The following is a 26,399-nucleotide window of genomic DNA, read 5'->3' as shown; positions in this document are numbered from 1 at the left end:
TGATTAAATCCTTTCTTACTGTCACATTGCTTTGATTCCTGTTGACAATTTGAACTGTAAAAGTTGCTTGTGTTTTTACTCAGTAATTTGGTATAGCACAACTGAACACAGTTCAGTCTAGGTACATACTTAAAAACACTGGTGGAGACATACTTTAGATTTCCCATCACAACTATAGAGTAACAGATGGGAGTTAAGGCACAGGTTTCAATATTATTTAGTAAGTCCTCTAGCAAGATGAATTTCAGATTATGAAAGAGCAGCTGTGACAAATTCTATTGGTATGAAGTTAGAAAGAAAGCATCCCACCAAAGATAATCTAGTACATAAATTTCAAGGAGGAGAGAGTAGACCAATAGGTATGGGAGAGATAATTAACAGATACGTACGGATAGCCTGTAGTGTTAGTACAATCTCAATTTATATTGTAGAATGATGTGGACATGGAGAAAGAGGTCTTTCCTGAATTTTTATTAAAGGAGTTAAAATTTTAATTGGCTTGACCAGACATATTACATAAGAACATAGAGAGTGGATTGGTTGGAGTCAGGCTTCTGAGATTGAAACTTTTCTTTTTTAACCTATCATGTCATTACTTCAGGGAATCTACTATGAGAGACACACAGTTCCAGCAATATTCTGCACACCGTCTGGGTTATGATGAGAAACCAAGTGTTGGTTGATATTTTTTTCCATAACCATCTGCTTGTGATCATAAAACGAAACTTCATTTGTGAGTATTAGAAACATTATAAAGAGGGACTAATGAAAACTGGATCTTAAAAATCCAAGGGAGGCTTTGTGACATATTTATAATATGATAGAAATTGGCACCAAGAGGCCAGCATGATTGTTGCAAGTGAAGGTTATACCTAGCTGTGGAGACAAATCTGGGAATTTTCTTTGGCAGCATTAATTAACCTAGAAGAGACTCACCTTAGTTTTGTTGTAAGCCCTCAGAAGTGGTTATAATGTAAAAACATGTGTCTGATTATATACCCTGCCTGTTCTTAGGTATTTGTACTGTTCGTTTCTAATTGTATGAGATATTTTTGCAATGATTCTTAGTTATAATAACAGTCTCTGAAGGATGTCTATCATATGCAAGCTAGAGCACTAGCAAACAAAGGATGTGAAATTTTTTCTCTTATGCTATAAATTATGTTGTGTTCAAAACAAATACTCAGTTTAAAAAACACGCTAAGAAACAAATCTGTACACACAGTTACAATTAGCTACATAATATAATTATACATGCTTATATTTGTAACATATTACAGATACTAAAGGTATATTATAGGTAATATACTGTATAATAATATGACTTCATAAATGGATAGATTACATGTCACACTGATTTGGGGAGGTTGTTTTTCAGAAATAATATTATTATGGATGAGGGGGAATGAATGATTAAAAAAACTGGCCTTAAACTCAGCCTCTAGCAGGAGCAATATTTGCTCAACAATTCTAGGAATACAACTTCTAAGATCTAAAGTAAAGAGGGTATGGTGTTATTAATTACTGGTGAATGTCATTGTGGATTGGATATTAAAATATAGATAGAACCAAGACCATAGGTAAGATTTGAGGATTCAAAGCAACACCATTCACATCAGTCCATGTTAACATCAGGCAACGAGGAGTAATGCGTTTCCCTCTCCATCCATTTCCTAATATCTGTGAACATGCTCATCATAGCTCATTCTCTCTCCTTGTATGAATTCGGAAAAGCATATCTCAAAAGAGGAATTTATGACAGAGTTTAGAAGTGACATCTTTGTCACTATAATCTGATGTGTTTACATCAGCAATGCTAGCAGCATGGGGGCTTATGGTGAGTCAAAAATGTTGAGGAAATACAAAGCATTTTTCTTTGCATTTTGTATTATTAAACTTATTAAGGTTTATGGCAATATTCTTTTGTATAGTCCAGTAGTTGACCCTCTCCTTATCTACCCTCCCACACTTCCTGATCCCATTCCTCCTCCCTCTTGTCTCCAAGAGGATGTTTACCCCACCCCCTCCCTGGGGCATCAAGTCTCTTGAAAGTTAGCAGCATCTTCTCCCACGAGGCCATACCAGGCAATGCAATCCTCTGCTGTATATGTGTCAGGAGCATTAGACCAGTTCCTGTATGCTACCTTATTGATGGCTCACTATCTGAGAGATCTCAGGGCTCTGCCTGGGTTAGTTGAGCCTTCTGGTCTTCCTATGGGTCATCCTCCTCCTCAGCTTCTTCTAGCCTTTCCCAAATTCCACCACAGGGGTCTCCAGTTCAGTCCAATGGTTGTCTGTAAGTGGCTATGTCTGTTTCATTCAGCTGCTTGTTGAGCCTCGTGGAGGACTGCCATACTCAGTTCCTGTCTATAAGAACAGCATAGCATCAGTAATAACGTGAGGCCTTGGAGAATCTCCTTGAGATGGAGCCCAAGTTGGGCCAGTCACTGGACTGCCTTTCCCTCAGTCTCTTCTCCCTTTTTGTCCCTGCTCTGGGTCAGAATTTATGAATGTGTGATGGCAACCTCATCCCTCCAACTCGCTGCCTTGATTTTCTATTGAATGTAGACTCCACAGTTCCCTCTCCCCAGTGTCGGGCATTTCATCTAAGATCCCTCCCTTTGAGTCCTGAGAGTCTCTTACCTACCAGGTTTCTGATCCTTTCCAGAGGGTCCTCCTTCCACTCGCTCCTATAACGTTTCATATTTCAATTCACTCTGCTGGCCCTCAGGGCTTCTCAACTGTCTCCCTCCCCATAGCTGATCATGTTCTGCTTTTCCCCTCTTCCTCCCGGGTCCCTCTGTTCTTCTGCCTCCCATGATTGTTTTCTTCTCCCTCCCAAGTAAGACTGAAGCTTCTTCACTTGGGTCCTCCAGCTTGTAGTTAGTAAAGTTTGTCTTCCCTGCGCTTGGTTGGATTCTTGGAAGATTGTTTCATTCTATTTATGCAGGTTATTATTTTTTTTCTAACATGGTTACTATTTCCCAAGAGGCATTTTGCTGTTGTATTCTCTGTAACTGAGATTACTTGCAGTACCCAAGAAGCAATCAGAACATGAAATGAGAGACCAATGAAGGGTTAGTGATACTGACAGTGAAATAGCCCTCAACACCGAAAATAACATTCTACCAACATTACTTCCCATTTTAAAAATGCTATTCTAAAGTTGTAGCTGGTGTATAGTAAGTGAGAATCTAGTAGATAATAAAAATAAAAACGTGAACTTTGTGTAGCCATATGCTTACAAAATGTTATGGATTTAAATTTTTCTGATATAAATTCAAGAATTTATATTTTCTGTTGCTATTTGTCAGATCTCTGAAATAGAAGTGGTTTCAAATTTTATATCTTACAGATTACAATTTTAGTTTCAAAATGGATTTTAACATGTAAACTATTTCTGTTTTCTGCACATAACTAAAGTCACTATACTCTCTTATATTAACATTTCCAAGCCACTAATTTGACAATGTTTGATATCCGAAAAACTGTAGCCCACAACTGCATAATGCTGCGGCATTAGAAATGTTCATGTTGTTTTCCAAAATACCTGGACCAAGAGCATCTTACAGAAGGACCATCTTCTTTAGGCTTCTGGTCCACAAGGATGAGATTCTGATTCCATCATGGCAGGAGGAATGGTGACAAATGGTGGGAACGACAGTAGGAACAAGAAGTTGAGAGAAAACGCCTTCAGCTGCATACACAGAGCAAAGGACAAACGTGAAGTAGTGTTATGATATGAACTCTCAAGACCACTTCTGTGACAAACTTCTTCCCGCAAGTCCACAGTTTTTAACCCTCCTCAAATAGGAGTACCAACTAAAGACCAAGTATTTAATGTCTGTGTTTAAGGGAGATATTTCTCTTTCAATTCACCACAGCTACTATGGTCACTTTAATTTTTTTTTGTTCTCTACATTCAAGTCACATTTAATTGCCATTTCAAATATCATTGAGGCATAAATACTTTAGTAGCCTGAGAATTTCACCTGTACTCCTTTGTTGCTATTGATTCTCCTAAAAGAGAGCCATCTATCTATCTGTCTGTCTGTCTGTCTGTCTATCTATCTATCTATCTATCTATCTATCTATCTATCTATCTATCTATCTATCTTTCTATGGCAGAATTCAGTAAATATCTTACACTATGTGAGTACCAGAAATGAAACTCTGATCACCGTTTAGTGGCAAGTACCTCCTTCTATGCCTACCATGTTCCCATGTATCAGCATGATTTCTAATCCTCACCACTGAATGACTGCTACTGAGTCTTTCTGTGCCTTTTTAAAATACTTGAATATTGGGAAGTTATTGGTTAATTATTTTGTAAAAGATCATTAGCTGCCTAACATTTCTCATCATCAGGTTGCAGGTTTCAAACTGTGAGGATATGATGATAAAATGTGTCCCTGTCCAGTAAAATAGCAAAGCATGAGGCAAGATTACCATTGCTGAGTGTGAACTTGACAATTAGGTTAAGAGGGTTTGCTAATGTCACCACTGAAGCTAAGGTGGAGACCTTGATGTTGACTTTATACAAAGGCATGTGTGGTCCTAAATTTGTTAAATGTTCTCTAATCACTGCACTCATTTATATCTGTTTTCCATAACAAAAGTTATACTACTGCCATCTAGCTATTATCCAAAAGTATCTGATAAAATTTACCACACTGTCTTTCAGACATTCTTGCGTAAAAATCATTTTACAAGTAGAAATGATCACCCATGCCATTTTAAATAAGATCATTAATAGAGTAGTTAATAAGTAAATTGGCAGTTTGCTCATTTTATATAAGTTTGCAGCCCTGAAACTCTGCTTTCTCAGAACCTGGATCATTTGCCCAATTTAGCATAAGGCGTTTGAAAAAACAAAAATGTGTGTGGATGGATGCATGGGATAGATAGATAGATAGATAGATAGATAGATAGATAGATAGATAGATAGATAGATAGATAGATAGATTTACTAGATAGATAACCACCCACTGATAAGAGCAGTATATAATTCCTTCAAAACTGTCACATATATAATTCCTTCTGTTGCTATGAGGTGGCATTCCCTCAGAATGTCAATCATTTTGAATCCGGAGTTTGTAATTCGATCTCATTGGTTGGTTCTGTAACTAATGAGGAAGTCTCCCATACCAATGCAGAGAAAGGCAGCCTTTACAGGGACTTTTTTTTTTTTTACAGGATTCTTGTTCTCTCTGTCTCTTTGAATGTCACAGATGTCTGCCCTGATGTAACACACAGAGTGAAATTGGCCATTTACAGGGACAGAAGGAAGTAGCAGAAGTTATGTTGAGGAAATAGGTGGCTCCCATTAACTTCTGAGCACCTGGCCTCTGACAAATAGGAGCCGTAATATATCTCAGGTTATTGTGATTGCTAGGTAATCTGTGTAACCCTTTGGGTAGCAACTGCTATATGACACTTGCTCAAGAAATAAAAACACAGTTAGTGATTTTTATTTTTTCCCCCTTATTCTTACCCAAGACCCAGATTTGGGTTTTTAAAAATGGAGGCAGCAGCTTATTTAAATAATTCTTTTTTTTTATTTCTTAAAAAAAACTAGAAAACCATGATATGGAAACGTGGCAACATCTGTATGCAGTCATTGATTAACAATGAAACAGGAGTTCGTTTTATGAGAAATTAAATTGCTCAAGAGAGTGTTCAGGAAAGTAAATTGAAATAAGTTTTAGGATGTAAACTCAATGGCAGCAGAAACTGATCAAATTTCCTGATCATTAAGACCTCTACTGCCCAACAAGATATAGGTCTCCTACATTTTCTCGTATGTATATAATGTATTTCTATAATATTCACCTGCCACCCCCATTCTACTCTTTTGATTTTATTCAACACACAGTAATCTCTTTCCTCCTCCAATCTACTTAGCCCTTCCACATCCCCATTGGTTTTCACCCTTTATGACCCGATGAGCTTCATTAGACCATGTATAGGAACATTGGTGAGGATCTTTTTAAATAAGCACCTCATGACTGACTACATCCTTACAGAAAAGTTCTTCCCCTTCATAAGCTATTAACTGTAAATATCTTCAGAAATGAGTGGGGTCCATATGCTCCTTTCAATTCCCTGGTAAGATGTTGACATATCCAATTTTGTGCAGACCTTCTATCCACTAAAGTTGTTAGATGACTGCTTCAAAATAACATTGGTTCTATAAATAATAGCACAGAATCCAAACATATGATTTTGTACTATTTTTGCTCATTTTGGCTTATGGATGTTTGTTTGTTTTGGTATCTTAAACAAGGAATGGGGGGAAGGAATTGCATATCTTAAAATTCTACTCACTTTATTATGAGATGCTCAAGTTTGCTGTAAGTAAAACAAACCTCTTAAGATTGTGTTGCTATGTCTTCTAATCCCAACGGTCATTAGTTTCCTGGAGTTCTTCTTCTAGGGTTGATACTCCACATAATTTCCATTCCTTGTTAACAAGTCCATTGACATTTCCATTTTGCCAGTCCTGTCTAGGTAGCTATGTTTAGGAAAGACTCTTCCTCAAAAAACTACTTCCTATTCTGACTCTTTTTTTTTATTATTATTAACTTGAGTACTTCTTATATACATTTCGAGTGTTATTCCCTTTCCCGGTTCCCGGGCAAACATCCCCCTCCCCCCTCCCCTTCCTTATGGGTGTTCCCCTCCCAACCCTCCCCCCCATTGCTGCCCTCTCCCCAACAGTCTAGTTCACTAGGGGTTCAGTCTTAGCAGGACCCAGGGCTTCCCCTTCCACTGGTGCTCTTACTAGGATATTCATTGCAACCACGAGGTCAGAGTCCAGGGTGTATAGTCTTTGGGTAGTGGCTTAGTCCTGGAAGCTCTGGTTGGTTGGCATTGCTGTACATATGGGGTCTCGAGCTCCTTCAAGCTCTTCCAGTTCTTTTCTCTGATTCCTTCAACAGGGTCCTGTTCTCAGTTCAGTGCTTTCCTGCTGGCATACGCCTCTGTATTTGCTGTATTCTGGCTGTGTTCTCAGGAATCTGCATTCACATTTTGATCATCCGTCTTGAGTTTCTATTTGTTCTAAATAGGGTAATTCAAGCATTTGGGCTAATAGCCACTTATCAATGAGTACATACCATGTATGTCTTTCTGTGATTGGGTACCCAGGATGATAGTTTCCAGTTCCAACCATTTGCCTACGAATTTCACAAAGTCATTGTTTTTGGTAGCTGAGTAATATTCCATTGTGTAGATGTACCACATTTTCTGTATCCATTCCTCTGTTGAATGGCATGTTCTTTTCCAGCTTTGGCTATTATAAATAATCGATGAACATTGGAGCACGGTCTTTTTTATATGTTGGGGCATCTTTTGGGTATATGCCCAGGAGAAGTATAGATCCTCAGGCAGTTCATCGTCCAATTTTCTGAGGAACCTCAGACTGATTTCCAGAATGGTTGTAGCAGTCTGCAACCCCACCAACAATGGAGGAGTGTTCCCCCTTTCTCCACATCCTCGCCAGCATTTGCTGTCACCTGAGTTTTTGATCTTAGCCATTCTCACTGGTGTGAGGTGAAATCTCAGGGTTGTTTTGATTTGCATTTCTTTATGACTAACGATGTTGAACATTTCTTTAGGTGTTTCTCAGCCATTCGGCATTCCTCAGCTGTGAATTCTGTTTAGCTCTGAACCCCATTTTTTAATAGGGTTATTTGTCTCCCTGCTGTCTAACTTCTTCAGTTCTTTGTATATTTTGGATATAAGCCCTCTATCTGTTGTAGGATTGGTAAAGATCTTTTCCCAATCTGTTGGTTGCCGTTTTGTCCTAACCACAGTGTCCTTTGCCTTACAGAAGCTTTGCAGTTTTATGAGATCCCATTTGTCGATTCTTGATCTTAGAGCATAAGCCATGGGTGTTTTGTTCAGAAATGAAAAGGGAGGCATAACTACAGATTCAGAGGAAATTCAAAAAATCATCAGATCTTACTATAAAAGCCTATACTCAACAAAACTTGAAAATCTGCAGGAAATGGACAATTTCCTAGACAGACACCAGGTACCGAAGTTAAATCAGGAACAGATAAACCAGTTAAAAAACCCCATAACTCCTAAGGAAATTAAAGGTCTCCCAACCAAAAAGAGCCCAGGTCCAGACGGGTTTAGTGCAGAATTTATCAGACCTTCATAGAAGTGCATCAATATTATCCAAACTATTCCACAAAATTGAAACAGATGGAGCACTACCGAATTCCTTTATGAAGCCACAATTACTCTTATACCTAAACCACACAAAGAAAACAAAGAAAGAGAACTTCAGACCAATTTCCCTTATGAATATCGATGCAAAAATACTCAAACCGAATCCAAGAGCACATCAAAACAATCATTCACCATGATCAAGTAGGCTTCATCCCAGGCATGCAGGGGATGGTTTAATATACTGGAAAACCATCAACGTGGATCCATTATATAAACAAACTGAAAGAACAAAACCACATGATCATTTCATTAGATGCTGAGAAAGCATTTGACAAAATTCAACACCCCTTCATGATAAAAAGTCCTGGAAAGAATAGGAATTCAAGGCCCATACCTATTCTGACTCTTAACAGTCTTTACTTCTCTCTCCTATGATGATCCCTGAGCCATAGATTTAGTTAGTAACTGTGATTTAGACTGGGCCGATCTATGTAATGTATCCAGTGGTGATTTTCTTTGATAAAATGAGAGGTACCAGTTGATGATGAGTGGTACCTACACTTACCTGTGGGCATGAGGATAAGCTTTAGAATGTAGGAAGTAATTATGTTTATCTAGCAAAATGACAACAGTAGCTTATTCTTCTTTTTATTATGGTGATACCTCCATTTATGCAATATCTTAATAGTTTCACTTTAATCTTCTAAAATTGTGGTAATATCTCCATTTCAAAGATGAAAAAGTAGAGCTAGGAAACAGCTTACAAATCTTAAGAATCAAGAGTCAATATTGTGTTTATCTCTGCAGACCATATATTTTCTTAATTAGAACCTAAGTCCTAATCTTTCATTTTTACTCTATTAATATAGTGTTCAAGTTTGTTTCATGGCAAAATACAATGATCTCCATGGCTCGGATTCTTTCTTGTTCCTTGCTGAAGCATGCTGCTAGAGTTCAATAAATAATTTGTAAGATTTTATTTATCCCCTTTATTGGTATAGACTATTATACAAATCTGTGGGGAATTTTTGTTTTGTTAGAAATTTTCTGGTTTTGAAGTACAGACTCTCTGTTAAGCTCCCAGATATCTGATTTGGCTGTCCGAGCAATTGGCAAGCTGTGCATAATGATAAATATACTAGTAAGCCTTACTTCCCCACTAAGTGCATGCAAGTAAAGGCCCTGAAAGTTGCATGCCTCTTGCCTCTTTAAATCTGACACCTAATGTATTAGGTATTAGAGTGTTTTGTGCTTACCTTTAGCTCTTCTTTAGTTTAGGTGATTAAAAAATGCCTGTTGCTGTCTGTATTGCAACATGCTTCATTAACAATGATTTATTTGGGAGTTTAGCAAAATTGGCAGTGTGCAGCACACCAGTGGGCAGGAAGAAAACAAACGTGAGATGGTTGCTAAGAAATGTAATTTCCTCTGCTTGCGCTAAGAGCCCAGGGATCTCCAGAGCCTGCTTTTGTATCCCAAGAAAGCAGAGATAAGAACGTGGCTTCTTGTCCTTGCCATTGGTCCTCAGTCACTGACCCTGCCCTGTAATGCTTACTGGGGGGATCCCAAGGATTCCCCTCTATGTCATTAGCTACTCCTCTCTGTATCTGCTTCTTCCCACTGCCAGATGATTCCAGGTCCTGTCCACTTTCGTGCAACAAATTTTTTTCTGCTCAAAACCCAGCTCAGCTTTTTCTAGAAGAATCCAATTATATGAAGACTTTTTACTCTCATATTCTTTTCAACAACTCTGCATCTTTACTGTCATTTTACCAAAGAAGAAAGTGAGGTTAGTAGAGGTTAAATGACTTGCCCAAGATCAACAGCTTAATGGTAAAGCTGGGATTTCAACCTGCCGGGTATGATGGTAGAGCAGACATGCTCAACTGCCAAAGGGGACTGAAGATATTTTTATTTTACTTGCAACATGTATTGATTTTGTCGTGTCTATTTGAAGTGCTCTGTGGAGAAGATTCTGGGACTGCTCTCAGGCTAGGCAGGATGAGTACCAATCAATTAACATTGCTCTCTGAGGGAGAGGAAGAACAGAGAGGTGCTAGGCATTTTTCATTCCTGAGATATGACTTACTCTTATTGTTTTTATCATAATGAGAGTATAACCATATAGGACTGACACACTGGTGGAAGGGCAAAGTATCAGAGCCATAAGAATGCAAGAAGAAAGCTCTGTTTTTATAGGCTACAATTGAATCCATGTCCCTATTTTGGGAAATTTAAGAGTAGTTAAATACCCAAGAGGTGAAACGTTAGGATTCACTTCTGGGTGTGAAGGAAGTATTCTGTATGACTGTTGCTTATATCACTATGTAAAATACACTTCAATGATCTTAGCAAGGAACATATGTAGTTACAATTCTTGCCTTACTCACAGGACTAATATAATTTAGTTAGCCTGCAAAATGAAAGCTGCAGGTATGGCTTGCCTACCTTAAGTGTTATTTTAAAGATTATGTTACTTAAAACTAATACATAGGTAATTACTGCTCTGTAAGGAGTTCTACAAGTGATGTTTATTATTTATCATCTCCATAGTAATTTTGTATTATTTTAACTTATCACATCACATCATGATTGAAGAATTCAATCACATACTCTTTCTTGATTAGTAGACTACACAAGTTTTGTTTTTACAACTAAGCAGAGGTAGAAACTTTGAGCTATATCTGTCTGACTTATTTTTAAACATAATGGTTAAAATGTCCATTACTTGGGTGGGGAGATTGTCCAGCAGTTAAAACGGACTTGTGCTCTGTTAAGAACTTAGTTTCAAATCCCAGCACTTACATGGTACCTCACAATTACGGTAACTTCAGTGATGACTTCCTTCTTGTTTCTGTGGGCACCAGGCATGTACATGGTTCATACACATGCATACAGACAAAACACTTGTGCATATAAAGTAAAAGATATTCTTTTTAATTATTCATTTATTTATTTTTACACTCCAGTTTTTATTCCTCTCCCAGTCCACCCCCCCTGGTCCCCTAGTATTTCATATCCCATTCCTCCTCACTGCTCCTCTCCCAGTCTCCACAAGGATGTTCCCATCCCACCCACCCTACCTGATCTCTAAACTTCCTGGGGTCTCCAATCTCATAAAAGTAATAAACAGAATGAAAAAATAATAAATAGCATATAAGGAAATCTTAATTTTTAGTATTAAGAAACCAGTGAAACAGCCTGGAGTGGCGAACCATACTCTGAGGAGAAAAAAAAATAAGAAAGCTGTTTCCATACTCCTTTAATATATATAGAAGTTAGGTAAAAGTCTAGGAGTCAGTGCAGTAGTCAATCACTTAGTGGAAGGTGTGGATAGTGGCTATGTTTATGTAGCAAGGATTCAGTTTCCTATATGAACATTGTGCACAGAACATAAAAGCAAGGTGTGTCAAACTAATTTTTTTTAGATGGGGAATTGAGACCATAGGGAGCCCAGTGGTAGTAAAGGCATGGTGAGTATTTTTTATTTAACTAAATATGAACAAACAGCTTTTTCAGAGAGAAAAAAATGCTTTTCAATGGTATGAGAAGCCATCATAATCATATTATGATTGTTAGAGATACTTTAATCTTTACAGATTGATGTTTAGTAGCCAAAGGTCCAATGTCAAGTCAATTATTCGGAGGAGACATGGTAATGAGAAACTGGTAGTACTCTTAGATGAAAGAAATGAAGAATAGAAATGACGGCAGAAGAGATGAATTTGCCATTAGAAACACAGACTATTCTTCCAGGAGACCTGAATTCAGTTCCCAGTACCCATAGTGGATGCCTGGAAACCACCTGTAACTCCAGATTTAGGAATCCTGATGTACTCAATTGAAATTCAAACTAATACTGCATAGCTACCTTCTACCATAAAACATGTAAACTTAACATAATCATTTTATGGAATCAACAGAAGTAACGAGTAAATCCTTAAATATATGGTGAGTAGCATTCAACATTTCTTGATGTCCTCTCTAATCTGATCTTGGTAGATATCATGAAAAGAAATCTCTAGGTAAGAGAGTAGTAGGTATGTGAGGAATTCCATCTAACTCATGTCCACCCCTTGTTTACTAGTTGCGAATTCTCAAGTGCATTACCAGTGTTCCTCATCTTCTTGCCCTCAACAATGCAAGCAATTAAACTACAGCTTGTTTTTTTTTCCAGAATTACTAGCAATCTACACATTAAAATCTCCAGGAAATTGACAGGCGATGGATACCACATAGGAATAGAGATGTTGCAGTTCAAGAACAAAGTTGATACAAAAGGGAAAGCTAAATAATCTACTTTAAGAGACTTGTGAGTTTTCTGTATCTGAGGACAAATTTTAGCCAAATGTTATAACCATGAAACATGTAGGTTATTTATACTATTTATTTAATTATAAGCTAACTTGTATGGCCACTTATCTTGTCTACCTAGTTAAGTTTAAAATGTCTTATGAGTAGAGGCCTTGACCTTTACATTTTGTACACTACTATTTGTAAAACTGACTTTTCTAAAAATCTGTTGCTCAATTGAATAGTAAGTCCTGACCATATCCCATTTTTCCATCCATATAATAGGCACATTGTTTTCCATGGAATCCCTCTAATCTTCATAATTTTTATCTATGTTCACTATTTTTCTACCAATATGATTAACCTGACCCCTCAATAACCAGGAGTGGGGCTAGAAAATGATCAACCATACAAATGCAACTTCAGTTGACAATCGTTTGTACTTCTGATTTAAGAATGGCAGTGTTCTCAATAAGTAATAATTAGCAAGAAAGCCAAAGCTTCAATTGAGGGAAAGGACTTTTGAATTAACACTAAGGAAGCATAGTCTTCTGAAAATGATTCAGTCCTGAGAGCCATTATATACTTTGTATGGGAACGCTCTACACACTCTATACATTTGTTGGATGATAGTCCTGTGTGGCTTTGGCTAAAGGACAACATGAAAAACAGAGTTGGAGGAGACGGTCATCATCAGAATATGATGTCAGACCAAAATACATTTTACTTTCCAAAAAGAATTCATTGCTTATAGCAAAAGTCAACTACTTTAGTTAAGAAGACATGGATTTAAATAGAGTCTGTATTGATTTCTGAATATTTGACTTTGGAAAAGTTCCATAAACTCTCATATTCTAAACTGCAAAGCTGTAATTCTATAAAGAAAATTGCTGCCTGACCCCAGGGTACTTGTGAGTTTTAAATGAGAAATGAGTGTAAAAACACATAGTTGATCCACAAAAGATATTAGGTACGTCTATTCTTCCATTTACATGCTACCTAGTTATGGACTGCCTTTTCTGACAAGCCACTATAATTCTATGTGCCTATTAAATACCAAAGAAGAAATCAAAGGTCCCCTTCCTTCATAAATTAAAAACCGCAGTTTAATAAGGAGCAAAAAGGAAGAAAAAGCTAAATTATAATCTGAACCAACACAAGAATAATCATTTACAAAACATTCTCATTTGCCTTTAGAATACTCTCTGGTAGCTGAGAAAGGTTCTTGTGTGATCTCCAACCTACAGAATATCTGACACAATTAGAAATCACACAGCTCTCCCCAAACCACATGGTTCATGGTCAAACTAGAAAGAATTCAATGTGCTTCATTTCAAATCCAACACTTTCCTGCTTTATCTTCATGCTTAGAGGCCTCAAAAATATATTGTAGGTTAAAAGCGTACATAGTAATTGGACATGTAATTATCTTGTGGTCCAGAGGAGAAAAAGAGGAAATAAATTAGTATTTGGTGCTTTGAGGGTGGAAGTAAATCTCTGCACAGGGAAATCAGCTTGCTAGGATCTTGTCCCTCTTAAATGTCATTCTAGCTCAGCTCTCACCCTTTCAAATCAAGTATGAAACCCTGTGTATGCCGAGGCCGTTGTCCCTAAGACAAGTCACCATACTCAGCAGTTCATGTTGCTGATGTGGATCCAGACTCAGGTTCTTAGCCTTGGAAGGCAAGTTCTTTACTGACTAGGTTGTTTTTCCAGCCCAAGTTCAAAACCTTATTACAACTGATGGAAGAATTGACAGTGGACTTGGCTTCAACACCCCCTTTTCCTTTCTGACTTCCAGTAACAGTGTGTTGCCAGCTGTCTTTAACAAGAATAGTATTTCAGTGAGATCCAACTCTAGGATGTAACCATGCTAAGAAGCTCATGTCTATTCTCCTTAATCTTTACAATAAGAGAGAGAGAGAGAGAGAGAGAGAGAGAGAGAGAGAGAGAGAGAGAGTGTGTGTGTGTGTGTGTGTTGCATATTTTACACTTATATGAATAGTTATTTTACAAGTCAATCACCTAGCTGGAGAATGGTAAGCCAAAGGTAAGAGCACAGGCAGTGTGGCAAAGTACATTTTTCACTATTTTGTGTTTTTACAAACCTATTATTGTCCAAGATCATAGTCTCTTGACTGTTGATTTCCCTGGTATTTGAGATTAGAAAGCTTCTTCTCCATTATTTGACCTTCAAGATCCATTCATGTAGCAATTCTGAAGTAGTTCTCAAAGACTGTGCCTTATCCATTCCTGGATCACTTCTCCCTCTATCTGCCTCCACAACTTTCCTTAACAGACTCGCTAGAAGCTTTGTGCAAAGTTATAATTACTGGTTTACTTGCCTTTCTCGAGTAAACTGTGAGGTCATTGAAGACAAGGTCTTCACTTCAATGTTTCTTCACACTCTCCACCTAGTACTGTCCCTACCACATGGACTGAATTGATGCCCTTTGAATGCCTACATAATTTTAATTTAGCAAAGTGTCAGAGAAAGGTGAATACATGAGTAGGCTAATCATGTCAACAATGGGCTGAATCTCTCTTCTCCACAGAAGAAACTGGAAACTCTGGCAGTAACTTGTTGTACAGATCTAGGTATTTCTTAGCCTTTCTATGAAGGTTGTTTTGAGGGAAAAAATGTCCTGGTTAAGACTATGAAACCTCTTTAAAATCTATACAGCATCAAAGTTGCCACATATACTGATTATTCAGTGATTCACTGATTATTCATCAGTGTTTTGATACCAAGAAGTGTGTAAGATTACTAGTATGCCCATTGCTCGAAGGACTGGGGAAATTTCATTTTGTATCGGGATATACAGAAAAAGAAACCAGGAAAAGTAGAATTCTCAGTTATCCATCTCCTTCTTCCTCAGAGAAAAATAACCAAGTTCTGTTTCATTCTGCAGCATCCTCTCCAGGATTTATGTGTGTCAGTCCTGGAGAAGATCTCAGAGTTAGTGCATAGTACACTACCTTTGCTGCAGCCACCTTCCAATAAAGCAGGGAGAGCTCAAAGCTGCACGGGAGATCTATTGCCACCATAACTCTCAGCTTGTCCCGTACCCTCCTTTCTGGCACTGGCAAGAAAAACGAAATTATGAAACTTTCTATCCTGCACCACAGTGCCGCATGGGGGTCATGAATCTCCAGCACCCTTCAGAAAACCTTCTGCTTCTGATAATCCGGCCCACGAGAAAAAAATGACTATCAAGGATGCCATTATATCTGATTATTAAGGGTGATCCTTACATACTTGGATGTAAATAAATGTCAATACAGTTCTAGAATTTCTCCTTCTTTAGAATCCTCAGCTCTTCAAGAATATGCCTTAAAAATAATGTCACATTATAAGCTAAATCTTAGTCTTGTAACTGGATATATTTTCTAAGCTGGTTTTAGTAGCTCCTAGAAACTGCTTAACATTATAGATCAATCTCTAGATCTGAAATGACATTACCCTGGCAAATTAATTATTAATACTCTGATCACTCACTTTAGACATTAATAGTTTTCATTGATCAGCACATCCTGTTTATCCAAATGCCCTAATCACCATTCATGTTATAAGAGTATCTGAACAGATCCAATTTGAGAGGCACCCCACTTTCAGCCACATCAGCAGATCACAGGTCAAGGGTTCCTCTTGTCTTCACAACATATTAAGTCTGACTCTATCACAGTTGAATCTATTTAAGACCACAAAGGAGAAACAACTTCTCTAATGATGAGAGCTCATTTTCTCCTGTCTTCCTGCCAGACATAAAGGGATTTCAGTGGCCGGTAGGGTAAATTAATCCTAAGAGCACCTTGTCACAGAGGCCTGCTGCTCACGGTATGTTGGTCATACATGAGAATGGGTTGAGAAATCTCAGGTTACATTCAATTAAAACTACTGGGTATTTTCACGATGTGCATATGTATTCCATTTATAATGTATATGCATATGTGTGTTTGTGCAGCTGAGGCTGAATAATCAGTATATGTGGTAACTTTGATGCTGTATAGTTTTTAAAGAGGTTTCATAGTCTTAACCAGGACATTTTTTCCCTCAAAACAACCTTCATAGAAAGGCTAAGAAATACCTAGGTCTGTACAACAAGTTACTGCCAGAGTTTCCAGTTTCGTGATTCACTGGAATTCTTTGCTTTTCCTTAGGTGGTAGCCAGAGGAGATTCTATGAGAGTCCTATTCTGCTTTCCTGGATGTGCTGAGGTCTTTCCAAGCCAGAACATTTTTATCCTTCAATAATAAAAGTGTATTTTACACCTGATAAAGTTGTGGCTAGCTGTCTCAATTGGAACATGAGCTCCTAGGAACCACAGACAGTCTCTTGTTCATTTGGGCAGGTCTATTTTATCTGGAAAACAGATGGTAAGCCATATGAGTATCATGCATGGCCGACTGCCAGCCGTATGGAAGCTCGGAGGCTGAGAGGAAGCACTGAAGCCATGTAGCAATGTACCAGAGTGCAATTAGTTGAAAAATTTTTGATCATTAGATTTATTGCAAAGTAGCATCACCTAAGTAAACTTCTTAGCTAGGGTTTGTGTTGCTGATAAAAAGCACTCTGACCTAGAGAAGGAAGAAAATCAGAAGAGGAATTCAAACAGGGCCAGACCCTGGAGACAGGAGCTGTTTTAGAAGCCATGGAAGACTGCTGCCTACTGGCTTATTCTTGATGCCTCGCTCAGCTGGCTTTCTTGTCTACCCAAGGACCACCTTTCCAGGGGTGGGACTTCCCACAATAGGCTGGGTCCTCCCACATCAATCACCAATGAAGAAAATGCACCACAGGCTTGCCACAGGCTACTCTGGTGCGGACATTCTTATTCTTGAGACTACCTCATCCCAAATGACTCTAGCTTATGTCAATTTGACACAGTGGATATGTAATACATATTTATGAGAGTATAAAATTATTTTCTATGGTACAAACACGTACAGTCTTTCATGAAAGCACTGTCTACAAACGTTAGTGGACCAGACTTCAAAGAAGTCTTTCTACACTCAGCCTCAGGAGACTCTGACTCAGCAGTTTTTACTGAAGGCCTGGAAAACTGTAGTTCCTAAGTACATTCTAAGACTGAACTTTGTTCAATGGGAAAAAAATCATTTATTGTGCATTTGTAAATTCCTTATTTTTAATCATATTTTTAGAATTTCATGCACATATGTATATAATGTACCCTGATGAGTCTCATCCCCCACCCCACCCCACCCTCTCTTATCCAGTTTGCCACACCATCATCATCCAAACCTGTCCATTATGACATTTGATTTGATTCTTGACCCACATAGTTAATTTCGACCATTTGTGTGAGCATTGACTGAATTATCTAGTGAGCTCACCAGCTGAGACAAACTAAAAGGCAGTGACTGTCCTGTTCCTTAATAGATCTGCACCAGTCTTTCTAGCCCTTCATCCATCCATGGCTGAGTGTTGATGAGCTCGCCTTGAGTACAGCCAGTGCAAATATAGGCAGCTGCTGTGAATTCTTGATTACACTGCTGTGTCTTGCCTGGATGATGGCATTTTATAGCTCATCCCCCTATCTTCTTGCTTTTACATGCTTTCAATTCCCTCTTTTGCCATGTACTCAGGGCCTTAGAAGGAAAGCTATAGATGTTTTAAGGCCAAACAATCAAATGTCCAGTCACACTGCACATACCTGATCTCATCTTAAAATATTTTTAGCCGATTGATAATCATTTAAACTTGATCAATTTTCAAAATACAACACTGTTGAGTGTTTCTTTGGAAAGTTTACAGATCTGGATCTGGGCCCCACACGTCCTTGCTCTGTGTGCCCACGGCATGGTAGAACCAGCTCCCTTCTGCCAGGAGATGCCAGGGCTTTTAATAATGCCTGTCGTTTCCTACATTTTGTTACATAGCTTTTTAAAGTTTCACAGAATAAAGAGTCTCTTTACTGCAGAGTTCTAGTTTAAGATTTCTGGCCAAATAGGAAGACTATTATGCTTGTCTGTTAAAAAAGATGCTTATCAGCAGTTATTCTACGATTAATTACCCTATTTTAAAATTCTCTATACTTTGTATTTAATTCGGTTTTATTTTGCAGCATTGCATAAGGCTATTTTTATGCAAGTACATGACACACCGTGAGCCTATTTCCCATCATCCCTCACATTGGTTCCCTTTGTCCTCCCTGGCAGTTTTTCTTCTACTTTCATGCCATCTGTACCTATGTGATTTTAAATCCCCGTGAGACCAGGATCCAAGAATGAAATAAAACAAATGGCGCTTATCTCTCTGAGACTGATTTAATTTACGTCCGTTGTATCCATGTTCCTATAAACAATATAAGTTCCTCCTTCTCATTTTAATTTTGTATTGGGTTTCTCCATGTGAACCCAGTTGACAGCAACTCATAATTGGTAAGATTTATTTCACTGGACAGTGGAGTTGGGTACCTTTGTTTCCTTTACTATTAGCCCAGTTTTCTTCAATTTAATGATATACCTCAGGCAACTACTTACATAGAAAAGGAAGGTTGTTGTACCTCATAGTTTTATAAGTTTAAAGTCTAAACAGTATGGTACAGATTCTGGCAATGATTCTGTTCTGGATGGAAGGAAGGAATATATGCAAGAGAAAGAAGTCACTCGAGCAGATAGGCACTGAAGGATGAGTGAGTCAATGCGTAAATTGGGGCTTTCTGTTATAGTTCACTCGTGCAAGGACTTAGGGGTCCATTGAGAACTTATCTTAATCTCTTCTGAGAACATTTTCAAAAACATAATCAGGTCCCAATAAGTCTCGCTTTCTCAGGTTTTATTCTCTCTTACTTTACAACATTTTGTGCTAACCATATTGTACATGAACCTTCCAAGAGCATATTCATAAAAATCATAGCCATATGATAGCAACTTTTAATGTAAAATATGGAACACAGTAGGAAAATATAAAAATTGGTGGAGTAATTTCGATTTCCCCACACAATTCCAATCTGCAAATTTGGTGTTCACCATACGGTCTGAGAACACTAACATTATTTATTCTGTGGGCATTTCTCTCTATTCTATTTTTTGATTTATTACTTGCTGGAAAAAACACATCATAATATTAAAGGACAGAAAATAGATAAGTCAGTCTCTTCCTCTGCCTTTACATTAATATCTACCCAATCAGGAGAGGTTCCTGTTATATTACCAGGTATGTACAGGGGCATATTAGCCCAGAATCCTTTGCCTAAGTACTATTTGTAAGAACAGAATATGAAGTGAACTGAGCAGATGAGTCTCCATTTGTAATCCTGGCACTGAGGAGACTAAGGCAGAGGAATCTAAAGTTTGGAGCCAGTGTGGGCTCTATAGAGAAGTAGGAGGTTTGTCTTTATATTCATAATTCAGTGTTCTTTCCTTTCCTTCAGTAATATATTCCACAAGTGGATTTTATTCTTACTAAATTAAAGGCAGATATGCAGAGACCATAAGGAGACATGGAGCCAAATCTCATTGTAATATCTCTTCTTGTCCACAGATTAAAGGTTGCACAAAGCTTAAAAGGAACAGAAGCAGCAGTTCTATTCACTTGTTATTGGACTTGAAACTCCTTTGACCTCGGAAGCTGAAGATGAGGTTGCCATGGGAACTGCTAGTGCTGCAATCATTCATGTTGTGCCTTGCAGGTAGAGTGTCATTTCCAAACTTTTTGATTTAAAAGTGCCACTGTGTTTCACACTAATTCAAGAGTGGGCCTTTGCTTCAGACGGCAATGGTAAAATCATAAGCGCACAGGTTACTGTGACTAGCATTTGCTGACAGTGGTAAGCACACCTTCTTGCTAGTTTCTCCCTGGCTCTTTTCATGGTGATCTGTCCAAACATCCACAGCGATGTTTGATCTGACGATAGATCTCTTTACAGCATTTGAAGCCATAATTTAGTTTGAACATTGTTATTTTTGTTCATCCCAGGGCTCAATTGCACCAAGGTATTAGGAAGTAAATCCGATAATATAGTCTAAAGCATTGCCTGTTTGTTGTTAGTGGATGGGGTTTTAGCTGAATAGTTCTTTCAATCCACTCCATCTTATTATTATCTGTTTTTGCATTTCAATGCTCCTATCGTCTACTAGGAACCTGAAAACAAAATAAAGAAGATGTGATTATGGCTAACCACTGGAAAAGAGGCTTTAAAAGTTCAAACATGCTCTTTATTGCTTTTTTTTGGGTTTGAGCCTAGCCTGGGATATTTGAGCCTAGCACCTGACATGTGTGATTCAGGAGTGGTGCATTGTAAATCTACCTGGGCTGGAAATGTTTCTGGCATTGAGTTACTATTTACCTTTTGAAATGCCTCTGCTTGACCTGATTTGTTGCTCATAGCTTTAAAGCCTACAATGATCTTTGAATATATTTGCGTTTGTTTTTTTTGTTTGTTTGTTTGTTTTGTTTTGTTTTGTTTTGCTTTTACAACCGGAAGCAAAGAGGGCTTTTGGATCTCCCAGCTTTTAACTGATTCATCGATTTAGCCATTACTAGGTTGCAGTGAGTAAGCTCAGGACTGGAACCTCAGGCTATGCTGAACAGAACATGCACAGCTACCATGCTTTGGGGGCTCTACCTATTCACACGTAGACTGTGCCATTGGGGCAAAGACAGCACCAGTATGGCTCCCTCATTACCCAACAGACGCTGTTCTAAGTACTTGTGTTTAGCCTCCTTTCATTCCTCCATTAACCCTAGGAGGCAAGTAGTTATTATGTTTTATTTTTAATTCCAGTAGTGGACACTATTGCTGATCAATCAGAAGTGGAAAAAAATTCACTGAAAGTCACAGATCCTGTACTTGGGACATCTCTGTCTCAAACGCAAGCAAACTAGTTTCAAGCATCATGACTTACATTCCTTTAGTGGTATTCTTAATTTGTCCAGTCTATGATTGAAATCCACCCTTGAGATTGCATTTGCAGTCTGACTTTTAAACATTAAACTGTCAATCATTGATAAATTCTTTATTATTTTACTAGTGTATTGTTTATTTAAATTGTCTTTATTTGTTGTCTTTTATTTATAATTCTTTATATACATTTTCTTCAAGTTACACTTTTAACATTCTTGCCTGGGTTGTATATGTAACACATTCACTCTTCCATGATTAATGAACATTCTGGAATTGCTTTGGAGAGATCATCTGTATTTCCTTTGTATGTTCAGAGCCTAAATCGTCCACCATCTCAAGAGTATAACACAAATTATGCACATCAGCTGGTTTTCTCTGACACTTGATTCCCTAAACACCTTGACTGAGGCCCTGAAAGTTTTATTTATCATAATGCCTCTGCACAGCTATCCTTTAAACTGAATAAGAGTGAAGAGGTTTCTTAGTTTTACAGCAGCAGTGAATTCATTTAATCCAAGTGTTCTTAGGGGGATATTAGAAAATTAAAGGGTTCAAAATCAAGAAAGCTACAAGCCTTTTCAGTTGTGTTTTGAACAACTGGCAATGCCACCTCAAGAAGGCACACTATTCACCTGAGTAGTTATTTGTATAGACTTGGTACATTGACTGTTTCCAGGAGCCTTCCGTGAACTATTTTACATGTATTAATATTCTCTTACCATATGCTTCTTTGAGCGTAGGTAGAGTCAAGCTTTAATGAATGTTTTTGTTTGCTTGCTATTTGTCTTGATTGCATTAATTTCCTTAGCACTTGACATTCTCAGTGCTGAACAGATTTCCTTGACTGCTCTTTTTCATCTTCCTGTGTATCGTCCATGTCTTTCTATACTTCTTTAGCTTTGAATTTCAGAAGGAGTTTGGCAAGAACAACATGTATGCTTACATTTACTGTAATTATCAACATTCAGATATTCCCTTTCCTGAACATTTTTCATTCCAAATATATAACCAGGCTAACCATAGCTAAGAGGATACTTTAAGGTTTAATAACTACTCAGGGGCATTGAGTGGTGCTTTTTTGGTTTGGAGGGCTTTTCTTTCTTTTTTCATCACAGCAAATACTAGGTTCAGTCTCTAGTCATAATTTGAAAAACAAAAATACTTGTAGAATTATCTAAAAGTTGAATAACAAAGTAATTGATTTTATTACTGAACTAAAGACATTTTAATCTGGAATGGCAATATCTTACCTTTTTTAAAAAAGCAAAATTGGCAAACACATACTCAGAAATATTGACGACAATGAAAAATGAAATCTGGCTTGTGTATACCTGAACCCATACGTTTTGATATTTTATGCATATATTCATGGAGACTTAGTATCATGGCATAATGAATCAAATTAAGATCATTTTCGAAAGATACAAGATTTGAACAAAGAAACAGATGGGCCTGTATATAGTTCTTATCCTGTTACTTCCTAATATTTTACCCCCAACATTGGTTTTCTTGTCATACAGAAATAATATCACTTACACTCAGACTGTAGAGCCTTCTTTTGTTAAGAATATCCCTTTAATACACCTAGGATTTGCTCTCTATTGTTTTTAGATACATCCTACAATGTTACATATGTTACATGATATTTTCATAACAACTATGAATGAGTTAAGATAGCATTGTTCCTTTTTGCTTGCATCTACTTTCCTAATTGCTTAAATTTTCTTCAGATCACTTATTGTCGGCAGAATACTACTTCAGAGGTGTGTTGCTAAAGAGGCCATTATTAGCCATATTGCTCAAAGATTTTTGCCCTTTTAGTTCACTGCTATATGCCTAACAACCAGAGGTTCAGCATGGAGGGCTGGTATTGATTGAATGAATGTACTACATTGGTCAGTCACATAAAACATAAAAAAAACAGATAGGAGGGAAGAGGGAGGGGGAGGGAGAGGGGAGAGAGAGAGAGAGAGAGAGAGAGAGAGAGAGAGAGAGAGAGATGGGAGGAGAAGGAACCAAACAAAGATCACCAATTGTATGCTCTACTGTAGTTATGGAATACCATGGAGGACTCCTATCAGGAAATTAGTAACCAATGAAACTAACACAAACATGGATTTTCAAGTTAGCGATGAACGTACAAAATATTAAATTGTTTGCTATTGCTTGGTATTCCTAGAACTCTGTGTCACATATTCTCTAACAGCCCCTTGCCCGCTCTTACTTTAACTACAGCTCTGGTTGCGTTTTTCCGTTTCTCTGCCTCAAGCCATTCTCGTACATCATAAGCATGAGGAACCATGAAACACTAAGTCTCTCCATGGGGGCAGTCCTCAGTCAATGAAGCATGACAGTCCACAGATAAATGACTCATCCTTCTGTTAGTTAAAGTCAGTTCTTAGGCAATCTTTCTCACAGTGCCTTGGGGATCCCCAACAGGAAGAGTCCCAAATGCCCACAGTAGCAACTTCTACCTTTTATTGATCTTTACTCTTGTATTTCTCTCAGACTCTCCTTTTGAGGGACTGAAAACCAATAACACATACAGAACGATCAGTAGAAGACAGATAGGTAATGTTATCATTAATAGGAAGGACACCAGCAGGGAGCATGGATTTGGGTAATGCTGGAAGAGCTCACTGCTTATGTTTCTTCACGTATGTTTAAATATGCTTGTGATTATAGCAATTCATGCACATGAAGCATCATAGAGCTAAACCTATGAACATCTAGATCTGGCAACTGAATAGATGCATTCTTTACACTGTTTATTAATTTTATTGTTTAACAGATGATGGACAAGTCATTTTGCCTCTCATGGATGCAGTTTACACCTCTGTGTAATGTAGATGATCTCTTAAAAGCTCTTCCTATTCTAGAAATTTACAATTCTATCCATACTCATGATTGGAAATATAAATATGTGTATTGATAGAGCTAAAAGTAAGCCTACAATTTAATTCAAATAATATGAATTTTCTTACAAGTCATATGCTTTACAATGTGTTCCCAATTCTGTTCACATTGGCAGAGTTTGAAAGAAAGAATAAAATGCCTGGGCCATATGTTGATGTGCAGCAAGAAGCATAAAGATTTTTAAAGAAAGCCCTATGTGAATATGTTTGAAAATGTGAGCTAGGTACAGTCTCAGATTATCTTGTTTTCAGGGAAGCTAAATTTATTCTCCTGTTTGCCATTTACCAACTTCAGCAGTTATCTCTTTTTTAGAAAAGGACTCTTTAGCAACTATGAACAATTTATTGATTTGTTCACACACATGCACATGAACATACACACACACACACACACACACACACCACATACACACATACATGCACATACACATACTGCATATACCTTACATACCACACACACACACACACAGACCACATACACACATACATGCACATACACACATACTACATATACCTTACATACCACACACACACACACACATACACACACACACTCATATTCCACACAGCATACATATACACATGGATACACATATACTGCACATACTATACATATCATATGCACACGCACACACACACACACTCAAATAACACACACAAATGCACAATACACTCACACACATTACCTATGCTATTATTATAGCTGCCTTTAACAATGAGTGATGGAGAAAGGTTCTGGGTAATACATAGGAGACAAAGAAATTCTGAGAGTAACCTGAGAATGGTGAGTTGGAACAAGAAAGAGTCCTCAATAGAAGAGGGAATTTCAGGCTTGCAGCTCAACATGTGATAGCGAAAATTCTAAACAGAGGTCAACACCTGAGGTCAGAACACATGTGAAGGTCCAGGTTCAGTTTTGGAAGTTTCTTTAAGGATCAGAAAGCCTTGGTCCCTAAAATGGAAAGTGGGCTATCTGTGGTTACAGGCCCAGAATGTAAAAGGACTTCATTGAGGTTACCCATATTTGTACATAAAATCTGAATGTCACACATTTTGCCACTTTATCAAAATGTTACAGCACAGAACAGAACCAAAAAACCATCTTCACGCTTCATTCTTTCTTCATTATGTCTTTATAGACTCAAAAGGAAGAGAGAATACCTAGGAATGAGTCGTAAGGCTTGATCTCGCAGTGCAACAGGTGTAATATTTCAATTTCAAATACTTCCCTATTTTCCCACAGATAAAACAGAAAAAGAAGCAGTAGCCAAATCAAATAATCCAATTCTAGACGGATGCCGTGGTGGTTGATATTAGAAATGACCTCCATAGTTCCATTCACTGGAATCGTGGAGTCCCCAAGGAGGGCACTGTTTTGGGAGGTTTAGAAGGTTGGACCTGCTAGAGGAAGTTTGTCTTTGAAGGTGGGCTTTGAGAGTTAAATCCCTTGAACCACGTCCAACCCAATCTCTCTATTTTGTGCTTATAGTTCAGTTTTTAGTTTCTTGCTGTAGACTTCATTCCTGCTACTTCCTGTCCTGCCTCATTACTCTGATGATGGTAGACTATTGGTTCTCTAGAACTATCAGCCCAAATAAACTTGTTTTATTGTATGTTGTCTTGGTCATAGTGTTTTATCATAGCAATAGATAAATAACTAAAAGCTAAACCTACTGCGGATTGTGGCTCTCATAGTAGTAATGTATTTCATTGAGATCTAAAAAGAGCAGACTGGGTGCTAATTTAGTAATTTCAAACAGAATCCAAAATGATGTCTTATTTGATTGTTTCCCTAAGAAAGCATCTTTATAAAGTTGATATAATCTGAAGCTTATGATTCCTGTTTGATCCTCTCTCTCATAATTATGACCACAACATAAAGACCAATTAGTAGACAGATTAAGCCCAGATGAGAACTAATGCTTATGTTAAAACAATGACTCCAATGATGAAGAATTCAGGACTGGAAAAAAAAGTAAATATCTGCACCCGTCCAAGAAAAATAGAACAAAAATATTTTTCCAGTGATTATTTTTATATTTTAATAATTTCAAAATGGAAAAATATTAATCAGTAGTAAAGCTGAGGTAAACACCAGCAATGATTGTTTATGCCCATAGGCATGGCTGTATAGCAGCAG

General features: G+C 37.7%; 1 protein-coding gene across 1 annotated transcript in view; it reads left to right on the top strand.

The window, feature by feature from the left end:
* Window positions 1–26,399, top strand: part of Cntn4 (contactin 4) — a 952,979-nt gene that overhangs the window by 447,649 nt on the left and 478,931 nt on the right. The window contains exon 4 of the mRNA XM_032906003.1: window positions 19,982–20,129. Coding sequence (XP_032761894.1) covers window positions 20,075–20,129 — 55 coding nt within the window. The 5' untranslated portion in view covers window positions 19,982–20,074. The remainder of the gene's footprint in view (window positions 1–19,981; window positions 20,130–26,399) is intronic.

Source organism: Rattus rattus, chromosome 6 (assembly GCF_011064425.1).
Source record: "Rattus rattus isolate New Zealand chromosome 6, Rrattus_CSIRO_v1, whole genome shotgun sequence".
Taxonomy (NCBI): domain Eukaryota; kingdom Metazoa; phylum Chordata; class Mammalia; order Rodentia; family Muridae; genus Rattus; species Rattus rattus.
This window is presented reverse-complemented; position numbering and strand designations above follow the sequence as displayed.